This window comes from Gracilinanus agilis, chromosome 3 (assembly GCF_016433145.1).
Source record: "Gracilinanus agilis isolate LMUSP501 chromosome 3, AgileGrace, whole genome shotgun sequence".
Lineage (NCBI taxonomy): Eukaryota > Metazoa > Chordata > Mammalia > Didelphimorphia > Didelphidae > Gracilinanus > Gracilinanus agilis.
Window position 1 is genome coordinate 147,700,722 of NC_058132.1, and position 19,478 is coordinate 147,720,199.

Consider the following 19,478-nt stretch of genomic DNA (forward strand, 5'->3'; position numbering starts at 1 on the left):
TTGCTTATCATATCAAATAATTTGTATAGTATTGGGATTAGTTGCTCTTTGAATGTCTGATAGAGTTCACTTGTGAATCCATCAGGTCCTAGTGATTTTTTCTTAGGGAGTTCTTTGATGGCTTGTTCAATTTCTATTTCTGATATGGGATTATTTAGGTATTCTATTTCTTCTGCTGTTAATCTAGGCAATTTATATTTTTGTAAATATTCGTCCATATCTCCTAAATTGTTATATTTATTGCCATATAATTGGGCGAAATAGTTCTTAATGATTGCCTTAATTTCCCCTTCATTAGATGTGAGGTCTCCCTTTTCATTTTTAATACTGTCAATTTGGTTTTCTTCTTTCCTTTTTCTTATTAGATAGATCAGTACTTTGTCTATTTTATCTGTTTTTTCAAAATACCAGCTTCTAGTCTTATTTATTAATTCAATAGTTCTTTTACTTTCGATTTTATTAATTTCTCCCTTAATTTTTAGTATTTCTAATTTAGTTTTCATCTGGGGGTTTTTAATTTGCTTGCTTTCTAATTTTTTGAGTTGCATACCCAATTCATTAATCTCTGCCCTCCTTAATTTGTTAATATATGTACTCAAGGATATAAATTTCCCCCTGAGTACTGCCTTGACTGCATCCCACAGAGTTTGGTAGGATGTCTCATCATTGTCATTCTCTTCAATTGAAATTGTTGATGGTTTCTATGATTTCTTCTTTGACAAATTGGTTTTGGAGAATCATATTGTTTAATTTCCAATTGGTTTTTGATTTGCCTGTCCAGGTGCCCTTACTAATTATTATTTTTATTGCATTATGATTTGAGAAGGTTACATTTATTATATCTTCTCTTTTGCATTTGTTTGCAATGATTCTATGCCCTATTACATGGTCAATCTTTGTAAATGTACCATGTGCAGCTGAAAAGAAGGTGTATTCCTTTTTGTCCCTATTTATTTTTCTCCACATGTCAATTAAATCTAATTTTTCTAGGACTTCACCTCTCTTACCTCTTTTTTATTTATTTTTTGGTTTGATTTATCTAGATCTGAAAGAGGAATATTTAGATCTCCCACTAGTATGGTTTTACTATCTATTTCCTTCTTGAGCTCTGCCAGTTTCTCCTTTATGAATTTGGATGCTATACCACTTGGTGCATATATATTGAGCAGTGTTATTTCCTCATTGTTTATACTGCCTTTAATCAGGATGTAATGACCTTCCCTGTCTTTTTTAATCATATCTATTTTTACTTTCGCTTTGTCAGAGATAATAATAGCCACTCCTGCCTTCTTTTTCTCATTTGATGCCCAAAAGATTTTGCTCATGCCCTTAACCTTGAACTTGTGTGTGTCTACCAGCCTGATATGTGTTTCTTGTAGACAACATATGATAGGATTTTGGTTTCTGATCCACTCTGCTATTTGCTTCAGTTTTATGAGCGAGTTCATCCCATTCACATTCAGAGTTACAATTGTCAGTTGTGCATTCACTGACATTTTTGTATCCTCCCTTAGACCCACCCCTTCTTCTTATACTATTTTCTTTTTTTTTAAACCAGTGGTTTACTTTGAGCCATTATCCCTTATCCCCTCCCTTGATTGACTTCCCTTTCTTCCCCCTCCCTTGTTATTCTCCTATTTTTGTTTTTTAAAGTCCTAATGAATTCCCTCCCCCTTCTTTTCCCCTCCCTTTTTTGACCTCCCCACTCCCCTGCTCCTTTTGGTTTATCCCTTCTGACTTTCTCAGTAGGGTTAGAGAAAGTTTTTTATCCGAATGGATAATAAAGTCACTCTTCCCTCTCCTGGTTGATTACACTGAGAGTAAGGTTTGATTATTACCACTTAATGCTCTCTTCCTCTCCTTCTTGTGATAGTATTTATCCCCTCCCCTTCCCATGCCCTCTTTCTGTGTAATAGAATATCCTATTTTTCTTATTTACTCAGATTTTTCTTGGTGTCCCCTACTGTTCCCCCCTCTTTCCCACCCCCCATGTCATCTTAGACCATTCAGTATCCTGTCCTCTCCCTGTGAATTATTCTTCTGGTTGCTATAATAGTGAATATAATAATAGTGAATAGAGTTTACTACAGAGAATTATACATAGCATTTCTCCACCTAGTAATACAGATAATTAGATCTTCTTTAAGCCCTTAAAGTCAATTTAAAAAAAATTATGAGCTTTCTTTCTTTTCCTTCTGTTTCTTATTTACCTTTTCATGTTTCTCTTGATTTTTGTGGTTGAGTATCAAACTTTCCATTTAGTCCTGGTCTCTTTTGTGCAAAAACTTGGAAATCTTCAATTTTGTTGAATGCTCATACTTTCCCCTGGAAGTATATAGTCAGTTTCGATGGGTAGTTGATCCGTGGCTGAAGGCCCAGCTCTCTTGCCTTTCTGAATATCGTGTTCCAAGCCTTGCGGTCTTTTAGCGTGGAGTCTGCCAGATCCTGTGTGATCCTTATTGGTGCTCCTTGATATTTGAATTGTCTCTTTCTGGCTTCTTGTAAGATTTTTTTCTTTTACTTGAAAGCTCTTTAATTTCACTATTATATTCCTGGTTGTTGACTTTTCTGGGTCCAGTGTTGAAGGTGATCTATGGATCCTTTCAATGTCTATATTGCCCTCTTGTTGTAGAACTTCAGGGCAATTTTGCTGAATAATTTCTTTGAGTATGGAGTCCAAGTTTCTATTAATTTCTTCCTTTTATGGAAGACCAATGATTCTCAAATTGTCTCTTCTAGACTGGTTTTCTTGGTCTGTCACTTTGTCATTAAGATATTTCATGTTTCCTTCTATTTTATCAGTCTTTTGACTTTGTTTTATTTGTTCTTGTTGTCTTGAGAGATCATTGGTTTCTAATTGTTCGATTCTAGCCTTTAAGGACTGGTTTTCGGCTATAATCTTTTGGTTTTCCTTTTCAATCTGGTCATTTCTGGTCTTCAGTTGACTTGCCTCACTTTCCAATTGCGAAATTCTGCCTTTTAAACTGTTATTTTCTTGCCAGATTTCTTCCATCTTCCTCAACATCTCATGTTTGAACTCTTCAATATCTTGTGACCAGCTTTCATTTCTTGGGGGGGAAGGTTTGGTTATTTGTTTGTCCTCCTCTGTGGTCTGGATTTTCTCTGTGTAAAAGTTGTCGAGTGTTCCAGCATTTTTCTTACTAATCTTTTTCTTCTGTGTTGCCATTGTTAGCCCTGCCCCTTTTCAGCTTTGTCTTCATACTCAGCGTCTGCCTGCCCCTTCTAAGCTCCCAATGGCTCAGGTCTCCTTGTCCTCCGGGTCAGGCCTCCTGGTAGTCCCCGGTCTGCCCCTCTGCCCGAGGCTCTTTCAGCGGTCTGGGGGCTGCTTCCACAGCCACGCTCCCGTCTGCACCGGGTCCTCGCTCCTGTCTGCACCGGGTCCTCACTCGATGTCCTATCCTGCCCTGGAGATCTTAATTCACTCCCAGGGCCCTGCCTTCACCCGCACATAGGCTTGGGGAAAGTCCCTGCTTTAGAGATTCACGCCAGGGGCAGAGCATTCACACACACACACACACCCAAGAAGCTGAGGAAAGTCCCTGCTTTAGGGCTTTTCATTTGCCCCGGGCAGCGCTTTCACCCACACAAGCAGAAAGTCCCTGCTTTAGAGATTCACACCCAGGGCAGCACTGCAGGGGAAAGTCCATACAGGTTCCACACACCCCCCCCCCCCCAAAGCCTACTTTCACTCTTGTGGGTTGGCCTTATAAAAATGAAAAATGATAAAGGCTTTCATAAATATATAAATTAGTATTTTAATTAAAGCCATGCTGATAGATAAAATCATTAGACCACGCGCTTGTAAGCATTCAAAACTGCCGCCTCCAGAAGCGCCTACTCGCCAAAGAGACCACTCCCTCCTAACCCAGGAGATTTAAGCTCTCCCCTGCGTCAAGACGTCGGAAAAGGAAACCCGTTGGACCACGGGAAATGTAGTTTGATACATTTTCCAAATTTCACTTTTTACAGCCTTGGCGCTGGGGGGGGCGTGGGGGGGTGGAGTAGCTTCTTCCTCTCATGTTTTAGTGAGAGCTGTTTCACCCCTTTAAAGCGTGAAAATGCCCCTATTCTGCGTACCTTCAATGCTGCACCCCGTTGTGGTGTTCCTTTGATCATCTGGGTTCGTTTTTATGTCCCCTTGAGTTTTGTATGCATCGGTTAGGAGAGATCGAGCAGCTGCTCCTTACTCTGCCGCCATCTTAACCAGAACCAAAAAATTATTTTCTAAAGTAAAGTTGTATTTGTACCAGGACCGTGAGGTTCTGTATTGAGAAAAAAATATAATTAGATAGATAGAGGGATAGATTTTTTTTTTTTAGTTGTCCACATAAATGTCAACAGATGTGGAGGGCAGGGAACCATTAACAAAGTATAGCATTCATTTATGCTAAAATCCCCCCAAAACATGGGCACATTAAAAAGGTCACTTTTAATTACAGTTTATATTTAAAACCTAAAGCTAGCACTATTTGCAATAGTAAAATACTAGAAGCTTTCACAGGAATACAGAAATTAAACAGGGATACTCTCATTTCCTATTAATTGACATAGTTCTATAAATGTCAGTGATAGCAATAAAACAAGAAAGAAATTAAAGGCTTAAAATTGGTTCCTGATAAAATTGGAACCAATATCCCTTTTTTCAGATGGCATGGTTTAATTTTAACTCCAGGGAATTAGGAAAGTAACTGAGACAATAGTTTCATTAAAACTGGTAGGATACAAAAAGAATGTATAAATCAAAATTTCTGTGTACTAGTAACATTATTCTAGACGAAATGACATAAAGTTTCATTCTATTTAGAACACCTTTGAGTCAGTCTACCGAGACATACTCCATATACAATTACTTGAAAGGAAGAATGAATTATAATAATTGGAGGGATTAAAAAGAAATAATCACCAAAATAATATGGTACTGGTAAAAAAAAAATAGAAAAGTAGATTAATGTAATAGATTTCTATGAGTTTGTTTCCGATTCTTGCCTAATAATGCAGTGTTTCCTGAAATCTGACAATGTGAACTACCTCTGGAAGAACTGGGAAAAGTTGAAAAGTTAGCAAAAGATAGGTTCAGACCAGCAATTGAAAACCATGTGACAAAATGTTCTAATTGAACACATAAGTATAAAAGGTAGCAAACAAATTGAAAGAATAGATGATGGATTCAATTTTTTTCTTTTTTACAATGATGTATGGGGAGAGTATTAACAAAAAAATTGAATAATTTTGATTAAATGAAGATTTTGCACATTCTAACTAGGATAGGAAAACTCAACCGAAGAAAAAAAACCTTTGCATTAAATATCTCTTATAAGGATATGATATTTAAGATAGATAAGAAATGACTATAATTATATATATGGACAGATGCCATGCCCCAAGAGATACATGGTCCAAAGATATGAGCAAATAATTCTCAAACCACCTAAAAAGATTACTTTAAACAACTAGAAAAGCTCAAAGCAACTCTTAAGTTTTCACTTCACATGCCCAGCAAAATGTCAAAAATAATGAATATTGGGGAAAGTTTAAATGTTAGAAAGGCTCCAGAAAGATAGGCAAATTAACACTGCTTCCTTGGTCTATGAATCCATTCAACTATCCTGGAAAGTAATTTAGAAAGATGCTTGAAAAAATCTGTACCCTTTGACTCAGTGTTCTCACTATATATTAAGAGGATATACCTTAAGGAAGTCAGAGACAGAAAGGTCCCTTTTATACCAAAATAGTCATTGCCACCCTATTGTAGGAAAGACCTGGAAACAGAATTAGGAGAATGACTAAACAAGTTTTGGTGCATGAGCATAATGTAGAATGATTAAACAAATTTTGGTGCATTAACATAATGTAATATAAGAAATCACAAATGTGAAGTGTTCGGAGAAACACTGGAAAATTGTTACGAACAAAAGCTAAGTAAAGGAAGTAAACCCAAGAAAAATAACATATATGATGACTACGACAATGTAAAAAGAATAATAAAATTAAACTAAAGCAGTATAGTGATAATGAACTAGCCTCAGCAAAAAGTTGTGAAAATATACCTCTCATATTTCATTGATGGAGTCAAGAACTATGGGGTTACAGAATATTGCACTTATTGTCAAATATAAATATATTTATTGTTTTTTCCCCCTTTTTAATCATTGTTACAGAAAGCTAGCTGGAGAGAGAGAGAGATAAGAATGTACTGATGTAAAAAGACAATTGAAGGGGGGCAGCTAAGTGGTTCAGTGGATTGAGAGCCAGGCCTAGAGACAGGAGATCCTGGGTTCAAATACGGCTTCAGACACTTCCTAGCTGTGTGACCCTGGGCAAGTCACTTAACCCCCATTGCCTTGCCCTTGCTGAACTTCTGCCTTGGAACCAATTCACAGTATTGATTCTAAGATGGAAGGTAAGGGTTTTAAAAAAAAAGAAAAAAAGAATGGAAAATAAAAAATTTTATAGGCAATTTAAGTTAAAGATTTCTGTGATAATATAGTTAAATTCAATTACTAAAGAGTCATATACATTTTCCCTTTTTTAGTTTACCTAAGAATAATACTATGGAAATAAACGTAGAAGCAAAATCAGGAGGCAACAACAATATCCTAAGTTCTCCTGGTTCCATACTTGAACAATCGAAAGAAAATCGTAAGTACAGACTTGGATCAAATTCCTTTTCTGCCCTCTTTGCTAACAACTGTTGAAAAGCAGTCTATGATAGTATATAGAACACTGAACTTAGAGTCAGGAAGGTGCTAGATTTGAATCCTCCTTTAGATTCTTAATAGTAAGTAGTTGTGTGACCCTGGTCATGTGATATAACCTCTTTCTTTGCTTCGTTTCCTAACCTGAACTGTTTAGTTTCTTAAACCGTTTTCTCTTAAGAACAGCTTAGGAAAAAGTTTCTTTGTGATCTTGATAGCTGTCTCTCTAGTTTACACACCCTTTTTAGGGAAGAGTTTAAACATAATAAATGCTAAAAAAATAAGTATACATTATAGGGAAATTAACAGAAAAGATAAAAAAATCAAAATGAGGCTAAATTAAAGCTTATCAATGGTCTTAATGAATCTTTGTTCTATATGGCCTTAATTTACTTGTTCTCCTTTTCCTTCCTGACTGGCCCTTTTCTACCAGATCTTATCCTAAGACTATTTCTTTCTTTACTGTGATTCTGTCTTGTTAGTCGACTCGATGATTGGTGAGTCAGCCTTCCTATATCTGTTTTTCCTTAGCTCTCAGCTGTAGGTGGAAGACCCTTAGGGTAATCCCCTTTCTCCAATAGGTTGTTGTTTTTTTTTTTTTTTTAACTCCAGTTTGTGAACTTCTGATATATGCTTCCCTCACCTTAGACTTGCCATAGTTACAGAGTAGTCTCCTTCCTTCCCTCCCTTCCCTTTGGTCCTCTAAGCTCTCCCTTTCCTCATTCACCTTCCTTTTAGAGATCTCTGAACTCTAGCCTTGGAAAGAAAGGACACATTAACAGAACATTCTTCTCATCTGTAGGGCAGGGCCCAGAATGGAAACAACAGTTTCCATTTCCTTCCTGATTAGCAATGGCTATCATTTTATGGGCCTTTCTGATAGGAGCTGGGAACTGTCTGCACTGACTTGTGGAGTAACTGATAACTGGAGGGCATGATTCTGTAATTGTACATAAAAAGCTTGAATTTTTTCCCTCTGAATGTATAACCCTTTACCTGCTTTTCTTCCCATTCAGTGAAAGAACCTCACCAGATTTTCTCATAATTTACATCTGTTGGCATAGCATTGTATTGCCCTGAGGAACTCAGGGTGGTTTATGTATTTGGAGACTTCATTATCCACTACCCCCTAATCTTCATCTTTTTTTTTTTATTTTAATAAAAAAAATTAAGTCCTAGCATTAGTCTCCAAGGATTCTATTATTATTAAAAGCTTGAATATTTTATCATTTGACCAAATAAAATATATTTGTGGACACAAAAAGTTGACTAAAAAATTAACTATCACCAAATCCTTAGTTAGAAATACAACTCCCTATTATATAACAATTCTTATAGTGTCACCTTGAGTTACTTCACATTTTCAAATAATATAAGTAGGAAGATTTTGCCTTCTAAAACTATTAAGCCACTTTAGCTATGTTTGTGTTTTTATTGCCCTCTAATTTCAAACATTTCTTAAGCCTCTTTTTTTTTTTAAGGGGGCAGGATTGGAGATGTGGAGATACATTGTCATAGAAATCTCATTGTGTAAATTGTATACTAAAGAAAGATCAACAATTAAGACATTAAATGATTTGTCTGATTATACAACATAAAATGTATCAGAGACAGGATTTGAACCTAATCTTTCTAATTCTAAGGCCAGCCCTATATTACATCACACTGAGTTATCCAGAATATCTACTCTCTATAAAATGCTCTGTGGGCAGTGTATAGAGTGCTCAGCCTGGAGTTAGGAAGACCTGTGTTCAAATCCAGCCTCAGACTTATTAGTTGTATGACCCTGGGCAAGTCATTTAACCCTATTTGCCTCAGGTTTTTCATCTATTAAAACTGGAGAACAAAGAACAAAATGGCAAGCCACTTCAGTCTCAAATGAGGTCTTGAAGAGATGACTATAACTAAAATGGCTTAATACCAACAAAATAAAAGGCTATGGGGATAGAAAGAAGAATAAAACGATTTTTATTTGTCTCTCATCTTATCTCTGACTAATTAGTTTATGAAGTCTGTTAAGAAAAAGATTTATTTCTCTTGTATGTTCACCATTTCTGGGTATATGTTGTAATAAGTATTTATGCATTTGGCTGATTTATTAAGGAATGGTTCATTCTAGCTATCCTAACCATAAATACCTATTTAGCCTTTACTATACCTGTCCACAGAGCTTTATCATCTGATTTAACATTGTCAGTGTTTCCAAAAATAAAGGGATGAGGGGAGGGAGGGTTAGAAAAGAGTGTTTAAAATGCATTTCCTAATTAGCTGTGCTAGTATGTCAGAGCATAGAACCTCAAAGTTAAAATCTTTGTAACTTTCTTCTCTTATTATATATGTGTCTATTCTAGATTTTTATTATGCCAATTCCCCTTTGGAGCCTGTATTCTTCACTCCTGGCTTGAAAATACCATTGAAAAATAGCAATCCAGTTTTAAATGTATCTAGACCTAAAGAGCTTGGTCTCTCCACTAATGACAAAGAAATACTACTTCATCCAAACTTAAAAATGGATGAGTTGAAAAAAGAAACAAAAGTAAGTTTGAAAGTTAGAAAAAAGTAAGGTTTTTTTTTTCTATGATGTTATGTAGCCTAGTGAGGAAGCATATGCTGTATTTACTAATAGTAATTAATATGAATTATTTGTGTTCTTCCTAAACTATGTTGTATTTAGCTATTTGGGATTATTTTTGGATTTATCATCTTTATATTTGTTGTAGGTAGGTAGGTAGATAGATAGATAGATAGATAGATAGATAGATAGATAGATAGATAGATAGACAGATAGATAGATAGATAGATAGATATTCATGTATTACTATATGCATGTGTATAAATACATAGCTATGTATACAAGAATTTATATACATGCACATGCGCACATATATATGTATATATTTATGTCCTTAGCTAAAATAGTTAAGTCACATAGTAGATGCTTGTTAAATGCTTGTTGATATAATTCTGTTCACTACATAAGTTTTACTGTTATATATATTGGTCACTTTTATACAACAGGAGATAATAATTCCACCAACATCAGACTCAAATATTTTACCAAGCAGTTTGGATTCAGAACTTTATACTTCATTGGTTTTAAAATCTGACAAGTGGTTTGAACATCATGAAGAACTCTCTCCTCCTAAGATTTCAACTAGTGAAAACTTGCTGAAAACACCCTCACCTCCAGAAGTAACTACAATTCCAGATGATATCTTCCAGGTTATTTTTTTTTTAAGTACATGCATTATATATGATGTTTTTATTTTGTTCAGATTTTAAAACACCCACTATATAATTTGGATATCATTTTTATAGACTCATAATTCCATTCCCATAGTAAATATTTCACACTTTTTTTCCTTCTTTTATCACCCTTGCTTTTTATAGATGACTCTTTTCCCCTATATATCAACCTACTCTTCTCTTTCACTTCTTTCCCAGCAGGAATAATCTCTTTTTTTTTTGTCAGTCTGGTGTATCCTATGGACCTCTTCTCAGAATAATCTTTTCAAATGTATAAAATACATAAGATTACAAAGGAAACCAATTATATCTATATATCTGTGTGTGTGTGTATGTGTATATATATATTTTTTTAATAAGTTCACTGACCCCAAGTTAAGAACTACTTTCTACCCTCATGCAAAAACCAATCCAGAAGGTGTTTTGAATAATAACTACTTCCTAATTCCTCCATATCCTTGTTTTATCAGTCATTCCTTCTCCCTCTCATATATCTTCAGACTTTTCTTTTCCACTAGTTTCTTGTCTCACTGATCACCTTTCCTTTGCCCTGTTTTACTCCCTCAAGCTACATTTCTCCAACATAGTCTGTATTCATTGTTTCTCTTTCTTCATTATCCAATCACTCCTTCATTCCTTATAATCTTCCTTTTTCTTACAATTTAAGCTTCCTTAAAATTCATCTGCTACTTTATTGAAATTACTTTTTTAGAAGTTGCCAAAGACCTTCTTCTCTTTTCTGACTTCCCTGTAGCATATGACATACTATTGAGTAGACTCTCTTTTAGTTTCTGTGACATTGTATTGTTCTCCAAAATCACTTCAGCCCTGGAACTTATACCTCTATTCCTTGATTCCCACCCCCCACCCCCACCCTTCCCCTCCCTCTCATTGGAGGGTGGAGACCACTCCTCCCAGAACTTACATTTAAGAAGGGTACCCAAGTCAGCCATCTCTTCATTTTCTACCTGGTGACACTCTGGATTTCTCTAACCCTGTGCCAGGTACTGTCTCCCCATTGCCCCTTATTTTTCTGCTTCCATTTGTACATTATTTTCCCTAATTAGATTATAAACTCTTTGAGGACAGGGACTTGTTTGCCTTTCCTCGTATTCCTAGTGTTTAACATAGTTCCTAACCCATATTATCAATAAATGTTCGTTGACTAACACAACTGTCTCCTTTTCCTTCTCCTGATCCTTGGCATTCTCCAGAACTGTTTTTGGCCTTCTTCTATTTGCTCTTACTCTCCCTTGGTAAGCTTATCTACTCATGACTTGAATCACCTCCAGCCATGACCTTTTTTGAATTTCATCTCTTCATTTCCATAATTACCTGCTTGGCATCTGTGATTATTATCCCACCTTTATAATGTTCAAAAATGGACTCGTAGCCTTCTTCAAAGCTTAAATTATTTAGCTGTTCTAGTTCCCCAGACACAGAACTTCTGTATATATTTTTTATAGAACCCTTGCTCTTAACTCCACACACTCAACCAGTTTTACCAATTCAGTAGACTTTAATTCTATATCTGATACGTACTACTGTGCTAGACACTGAAGAGACAACAATAAGATAAGAGAAAGTCCTTGCCCTCTAGGAATATAAGGCATACACAAATAACTAACATAATTAAGTGTGTTTAGTGCATAGAATATTTACAAATTGGTATGCCAGTTCTGAAAAGGAAGAGAGTACGTTCTGGATAAGGACATTATGGAAGGCTTCATAGAGTGGAGACTTCTGGGATGTAGGGGAAAAGGAGGGGAAATTGACCAGAGTTTTTTGGTAGGTAGGAGAGGGAGCAGATTAAATCAGGCTAGATTCCAGGGAAAGTTAGGTACGTTTATTTAGGGTTAGGAAGGGAAAGTTTAGGAAAGGCAGGGAAAGGTAGATCTGAGGCAGCTAGACAGGGACCAAAGCCCTCCACCTAGGTTAGGGAAAAAAGGCGCTAGAATCCACTCTTCTCTCCTCTTTTATTCTCCCTCTGAGACCTCAAAGGAAGTAGGATGTGTAAGAGGAAGTTGCAGTAGAGAGTCTTGAGAGATGGAGTCGCCTAGGGCTTAGGTCCTCTTCAAAACACATACCTGTCATAGTGAACTCAATACCTCACCAATTTTGGGATAGCTTGGATTGTTAGACATTACATTTCTTATACCAAGCTGAAATTTTCTTCTCTGTAACTGCTTTCCATTCTGGCTTTTCAGAGTTACATAAAATAAATCTTAATTCTTCTTTCTGCCCATGATTACAGGTGTTATAACTCATCCTCACCTCCAGCTTCCAAATAAAATTTTTACTTTCTCCACCTTATTGTTAATTTTTCCAAAGGGTATATATACTGCAAACAAAATACACATGTACATATTTTTGTACATAGACACATATACACACACTAGGGTTTTTTTCCCAAAATGTTCTAAAAACAGAATGTTGTTATTTTTCCTAGGCATGAGTTCATTTAAATTGCCTTCCAAAGGTACTTTGTTCAAATAACATAACAAAAATGTTTTGTTTTCCAATTTTTAGATGTTATCAAGGTATAATTCAAAATTAACCATACCAGAAGCCTTTAAACCAAGACCCAGCAAAGCACTTTTTCCTGAATTTAAATGAAAGGTTACTTGAGGGATACAACAGAATGAACCAAGAAGAGTAAGTAATTTTTATTATATTCTTAAGAAGTTATTATCTTGTTTGGAAAGTGTTTTAAAGCTTTTTTCTTTTTTTTTTTTTTACATTTGAATAATTTGTCATAGCTGTTTTCCTCGCCCATTTTCTTATTTTTAATAAATCATGATATAAAATGGCACTAAAGTAAACAAAAGATGAAAAGAGAAGCTTAGTGGAGTTTCCATGTAGGAGACAAAATAATCCCTAAGGCGTTTGAGGGATAGATTCTCAAGGAACCTGAAAGAAAAGAGGAAACCAAATAGTTTTGAAAACATCAAAGACCTTATTTCTACTCTCCCAAAAAGTTACAGAAAATATCGATAAACCAACCCATATACCTGCTTTTCCTTCCCTACAAAATCTTTAGGTTAACTATCTACAATAAAGGTCATAATTAATAAAGATAGGAGGAGAGAATTGACAAGTCTTTTGCAAATAAAGTTCTACTGAAAACTTTTTTACAATTTAATAAAAGATGTAGGACATAGAAGTTCCCAATCTTCTGTTTTTTAATATAAAAAAATAAAATTTGCTTTGGTGGAGCAAAGCACTACCTGTAAATACTTATTTCTGTTTACAAGTGAAAATCATGTTAGAATCCTTGAAAAATCAAGAGACCTCTAACTTCCTGATTATAAATATAAAAGAGAGGAAGGATAAAGGCATACCAATAATATTTACCACTGTTGTGATTGATATTCAGTACAAAGGCTAAATATATAGGAGGATTCCCTATAGATGGTGAGTGCCAGAAGCCTGCCAGCAGCTCCAGATATCCTGGGAGGTGGAACAGTTTAGGTAAGAGAGAAAGAATGAGAGAGAGTCAGAGTTGGAGACACAGTGAAGTTGCATAAGTTGTTCTGAGAACTTACTGTTGTATCTTTATTTTTTATACCTTTCTGTCAAGTTCCCAGATGCTGGCATGAATTACATTTTTTTCTTTAAATAGAGTAGAACTCAAGGTTACATAGGAGTTGGCATACAGAGCACATTTTTTCATATAGATTACATTTTAGTCTAAACAGAATTCAAAGCTACCAAGACCTTATGTTAGCCTATTATTATTTTGATAACAGACCTTCAGCATATTTCAAAAGATAGGTTAAAGTGTGAGAACCTTTAAATTTATGGAGTTAAGTTCAGCGTGGGAAAATAGTGAAGCAGGAAAGTATTTTGATTTTACATGCTGTGTCCTTCAAATTTCTGAAACAGAGATTAAAGCAGCTTCTGCTATTTTGCTGAGGGTATGAACTATTAAGTCATTAAATGCTGGTTTATTATAGGGTAATTAGGGGATTTCTATAAGGGGAATTCTATAAGACTTGGGACTTTCCTAAGGATATAGATTATAATAATTTCAATAATAAGAAGTGTTGGTCAGAAGGGAGTCACACAGAGGGGTTTGATTGGGTTTTCCATCCACCCTGTGGCCAGTTTTCAGGTCACAGGGATCAGTGTAGGACTGTGTTAAACTGCACTGACTTGATGGAACCTCGTTCGGGGGGAGGAGGGGTTCTCAGCATCTCTCCCTTTTTCTTTTTTAATTGAAGTGACTTCAATTCAATTTAAACTTGCCATATTCTAGAGCCTAGTGATCTGATGATGACTGGAAAACAAAACGAAATAAGAAGGAATAAGAGAAAAGTAAATCCACAGGCACTAAGGGTATAGATCAAATTATTATGGGAGATGTAGGAAGAAATACTCTAAAAAAATGATGATGCTATAGTGGAGGCAGAATATAAAGAAGAACTAGAATGACTAATATCCATGATTTGTTTATGCAATGTTTTAAGATCAATGGAAAAATCTGAATGATTCCAAATACCAAAAATATGTTGTTGTATATTTTCCCAAGGAGCGTCTGTTTGATTATAAGGGAGGAGAGATACACAAATCCATTTAAAGTCAGCATGACATGGGGCAGCTGGGTAGCTCAGTGGATTGAGAGCCAGGCCTAGAGACGGGGGTCCAAGGTTCAAATCTGGCCTCAGACACTTCCCAGCTGTGTGACCTTGGGCAAGTCACTTGACCCCCATTGCCTACCCTTACCACTCTTCTGCCAAGGAACTAATACACAGAAGTTAAGGGTTTAAAAATATAAAAACAAAACAAAACAAAAAAAGTCAGCATGACATTTTTATTTAAATCTCACTTTTATGTTTTGCAATTGATTTCCAGTGTATAAGATAGAGCTTCTTCAAGAACATTCACTTGAGCTTCCAACCCCTTATCAATATGTTCTTGGGTCAGAAGAGCAAGAGAAATGTTCTTTGAAAGGGTATCCACATGTTGGGCAGTGTGAATCTCTTGAACAAGAGCTGTAGTAGAGGCAGTTAAAGAGGCGATGATAGCAATAAGTGCAGTAATACCTAGTATCAAGGATGTAATGAAACATTTGGGACGACTTAAGCTGTCAGAAATTAATTGTAAGGCACATATACCTGGATCATCATACCAATCAGAAGTCATATTAAAAGGAAGCATAATAAAAGGTGGTTGTTAAACAACAAATACAATGGTAACAGAAACAGAAGGTTCAATACAATTTGTTAAAATACATCCTGAACAGGAAACTTGGAAGGTTGTGGGGAAAAAAGGCAATGCATAAAGGAAGAACCTTTAAATGGCTGTAAAATTAAGGCATGGGGGGCTCAGACACAAGCCCAAATGAGTCTATATTCAATTTCGTCATTAGGGTGCAATAACATAGCTAGATGGAGGGAAGCAAAAAGTCTCCATAGGGAAAAATGAATAGTGAGTGGGAGCTGAAGAATTATCAAAAAAGGTTAAAAGGAGAGAAGGCCAACCAGGATGATACCAGCGAGAGATTGGTTCTTTAGTGGGGAGAAATTTTTTAATTGTAGGCCAATTATAAAAGGGAGGGTCTGGTTTATGAATAGTACTATAACTATGTTCTGGATTAGGAATGGACCAGTCATATATCCAATAATGGGATATCTGACACCTTTTATAAGGAATCCACAAGCTTTCCAGGGGGAAATCCAAATCTATCATCAATTTGATGCCAAGGTTTGTCAGAAAGTTGTTGACATACAGGAATTTTTTTAGGGGAACATTTACGAGTTTTCTGAAAAAGGGTTTTTTTGAACCCAGGAGTAGGAGATGCCATACAAAGTAATCACAAAAGTCTTGGACCTTTAGTTGCAGGGGAATCAGTAAGGAATGAACGAATATCAACCAATAGACAACCTTGAGTAAGGGTAAGAGCAGTAGTAAAACATAAGGGTGGGTGGTAAATGGGATAGTCCAAAGTAAGTGAAATTGAGAAGGGAACCTGAGTCTCACAAAGGGTAGAATAACTCAGCCAATTTCAGCTAGTAAGCATCCAAGGTAGGATTTAATCTAGGTCTTCCTGACTATAGGTCCATTGCACTAGCCACTCCGCTACAGTGCTTCTCTAATGGAGAATTATACAGTTCAAATGCCATTAAATCAGAAAAGGAGCTGGACCACTCATGTAATAAGAGATTAATTACTGATTGGTGGCCTACTTGGTCCATTGGTATCCACACAGTGTTGAGAGAAACAGAAAAATGAAAAGAGAAAGGGAGGAATAGCATTTGTTAAGTGCTTAATGTATACCATAAACTATGATAAGCCCTGCACATACAAAAACAGGAAAAAAAAGATTATCCCTGTTCTTAAGGAATTCAATTTCCAAAGGATGAAGATACAAATATAAGTAGAAGCCTAAAAAGACAGGAGGCAGAGTGATAAGGCAGGTGTCCATGGTAGGGGCACAGCTGTGCTAGTGAGGAAGTGGAGCAGACCAGAAAGTGAATTGAGCTTGGGGGTAAAGTGAGTATGACTGCAGGGCTCATCAGGTATTTTTAGTTGTTTTGCCTAGAAATAATAAAGTTTCCCATGGTAATAGACAGTTTACTGTAGCCTTTCAAGTTAGCAGCACCCAATGTATCTATCCCTGTGTAGTAATGCCAAGCTCTTGTAATTAATAAAGACAGACTTAAAGTCCCATTGCCAAATTACTCCTGTTTTTGTGCATTCAGAGCACAAGGGTCATCCTAAAATTTAGGACTTTTTTTCTTGGCCAGTGAGTGTGAGGCAACAACCGTCATCATTTCCAAATAGAGATCAAGGACCATTAGGTGAATCTGTTTCCTTTGGGAGAAATTTAAGTGGTGGTAGAAAGCTTTTGAGAGGTAGCAATGGTCAAGCATAACACCAAGGGCTAGGATAATAATACACATGTAAGAGACGAGGTGCTTCTTATGACTCAACTTTGAAGCTTCCAAGGACAACCCATTCATTATCAATTAGCTGAGTAGATCATCTTTTTGTTTGGAGTCTTTATGAAACTTATTAAGTGCATTACTCTGCAGCTAATATTCTATAAGTTTGTCAGGGAGGTCAGGGATATAGGTATAACATTGCTGTCCTATTACAGCACGAATCTCATTTTGTTACCCAAGTAGTCTATCTAATCTGTGTAACATTCCAGGAATTGGAGCAGAATGGAATCAATGTAAAGGTCTATTCCCATACACATAGCTGTTGGCTTTGCTCCAGGGTGGCAAGTCCTCTTCACCAGTAGATGATCTGTCCAACACCGATCTTATACAGCCCTCCCAGTCAGCATATGGCTTGACATCAGTTGGCAGGAGTGTTCATAGAGAGTCAGAAGCTGTTAGAGCCAGGATCTTCTTTTTGCAGTGTGATGTATGGAAAGCCTTGACAATTTACTTAGGTGTGTGAGTGGTAAAGAAAACTTGGTATAAGTCCTAAGTAGATCATAATAAGTAATAATCATAATAAGTAGACTCTACCAAGAACAAAATCACCAGATTAGATAGGCAAGCAGAGGTTCCTCTGGTTTTTCAGTTATGGTAGCTTGAGTAGGCATGTGGAAGGTCACCCTGATGAAGAATTGACATCAATACTTTTTTCTCTTTTTTTCTTTTTTTGCCTCACTATGGTGTTCTTTATTTCATACAGCTGCAGGAGAAGAGACATTGATATCCTGAGACAGCTTTAGAATCATGAAGATCCTTTTCACACCTGAGCAAGATGGACTGTTTTTATGATCTTAGGGAAACAGGCACCATATTTAGTTTTGTCACTTTAAATCACTTTCCTCTGAAAGCAGTAGAACCCCCTTTCTGTTCCAGGGGGAACTTGTATCACAATCTTCATTTTATAAAAAAATGTAAAAAAATAGCTTTGATTGCAAATATTCATGTTTGCCAATTTGCAATTTAAAAATCCCTAGTAAATCCAGAGAAACTTCATTTTGCAAACCTGTATAAATTGAATTTGGTTCCCCTTGTAATTTACCTTTTCCTTCCCTGGAATCATGTTATGCTTGAAAATGCCACTTTTCTAAAACTAACAAGCCCTAAAACAATACAAGATGTACAGATGAAAAGGCAGGTGTACCTTAGAGCACATCTCCCCACCACCACCTTCCCCACCTTCTGCCAGATCATATTTATATTATTCTTTAGCCAGTGTCTAGAGTAAAAATGACCAGCATAATTATAGAATTGTCAAATAGGGAAAGCCAACCCCTAAGATCTGGGGGGAAAAATTAGAAGTAAGACAACAGCCAGCAACCAGGACCTGGGGGTGGGAGTGGAGGTGGGAGAGACTTTTAAATCCTCAAAATAACAGATAACAGAGTCTTATCTAGAAGAACCCTACAACAAAAGCAGAGGTATTTGCAGTAATGTCAGAATCTCTTAGAAGCACCACAAAAGAAAAAAGATTGACTCCCCATTAAAATTTATTTGAAGTAAGTCCAGTTTTCCTATTGGTGTAGACCTTATACATTTAGGAATACTATGAGTAAAGCATCTAGCTATTTAAATTCAGTTTCGGCATAAAATTTAACTGTCTTAAAATCTAATTTTGTCATTTTGCCCTTGTATCTAATTTATATAAAAATGTTAAATTTGCAGTAGTTGTGTATTTCCTTTATAATTTGTAGTATAAGGTCTTTCTACTGATAGAATATCAGATCTAAAAATGATTTCTTTTGAGTCTTTTGCTAATTGTTAATAGTTCTCTACTATTTTTAAGGGCAGCCTTAATAGATACATAAAACTATGAGGATGTTTTGATAGGAACAACATTTAGGCATTTGAATAAAATCAGTCTAAAAATTTTTAAAGGTGTAAATGTTTGCAAGAAGTCATCTTGGGCAATGAGTTGCCAGTTAATAGCTCAGATTTTAGAATTTCAGGAGTTGGCATGAGCTGGTTGAGACTGAAAAAACTGTTGGGGCACCCCTATAAACAGGAGCTGAATCCTAACCTCAGGGTCTCAGGTGGGAGATAAGGTGGGAGGTGCAGGGGTGAGCTCTTCAACTTGTCTCATAGTTATTTCATAGGCCAGGGTTCTGTCACTTGGTAGGGACAGTTATCCAGGTGCATCCAGTTATATTAACATCTACAATCAATATACCATCATTGATCTGTTGGCTTCTCAACTCCATCAAGAAGATTATAACTGAAGAGTAATTCAACAAAACAGTCAACTTAGCCAGAGCTAAACCATCTAGCAGCTTGAGTTCGGCCTGGTGGCCAGGCCAAGGCTAACCAGCCTGGCAGTTTCTGTGAATCAATATCTTCTAAACTTACTGAAGATATATTACTAGTTTATTAGCTTAACAGGAAGCTAAGCTTCATTCCCAATCTCTCTATCCTTCAACTCTAACCCATCCTTCAACCATCCCAGTTGATTTTTTATTAAATACGTTTTCAAAAGGGAGATCTGTTACTGACCTGAATAGCTGCTAAGATTCTTTGAGGCGAGAAGGTGCAGTTGAAGCCCTACTTCTACTCAGAAGCTAAATTGAAGTGA

The 19,478-nt window shown here is 36.2% G+C and overlaps 1 protein-coding gene across 1 annotated transcript in view; it reads left to right on the top strand.

The window, feature by feature from the left end:
• SKA3 (spindle and kinetochore associated complex subunit 3) overlaps positions 1-17,785 on the top strand; it is a 26,215-nt gene extending 8,430 nt beyond the window's left edge. The window contains exons 5-9 of the mRNA XM_044668302.1: positions 6,554-6,660; positions 9,068-9,252; positions 9,735-9,938; positions 12,492-12,617; positions 17,613-17,785. Coding sequence (XP_044524237.1) covers positions 6,554-6,660; positions 9,068-9,252; positions 9,735-9,938; positions 12,492-12,578 — 583 coding nt within the window. The 3' untranslated portion in view covers positions 12,579-12,617; positions 17,613-17,785. The remainder of the gene's footprint in view (positions 1-6,553; positions 6,661-9,067; positions 9,253-9,734; positions 9,939-12,491; positions 12,618-17,612) is intronic.
• Positions 17,786-19,478: the final 1,693 nt, after the last annotated feature.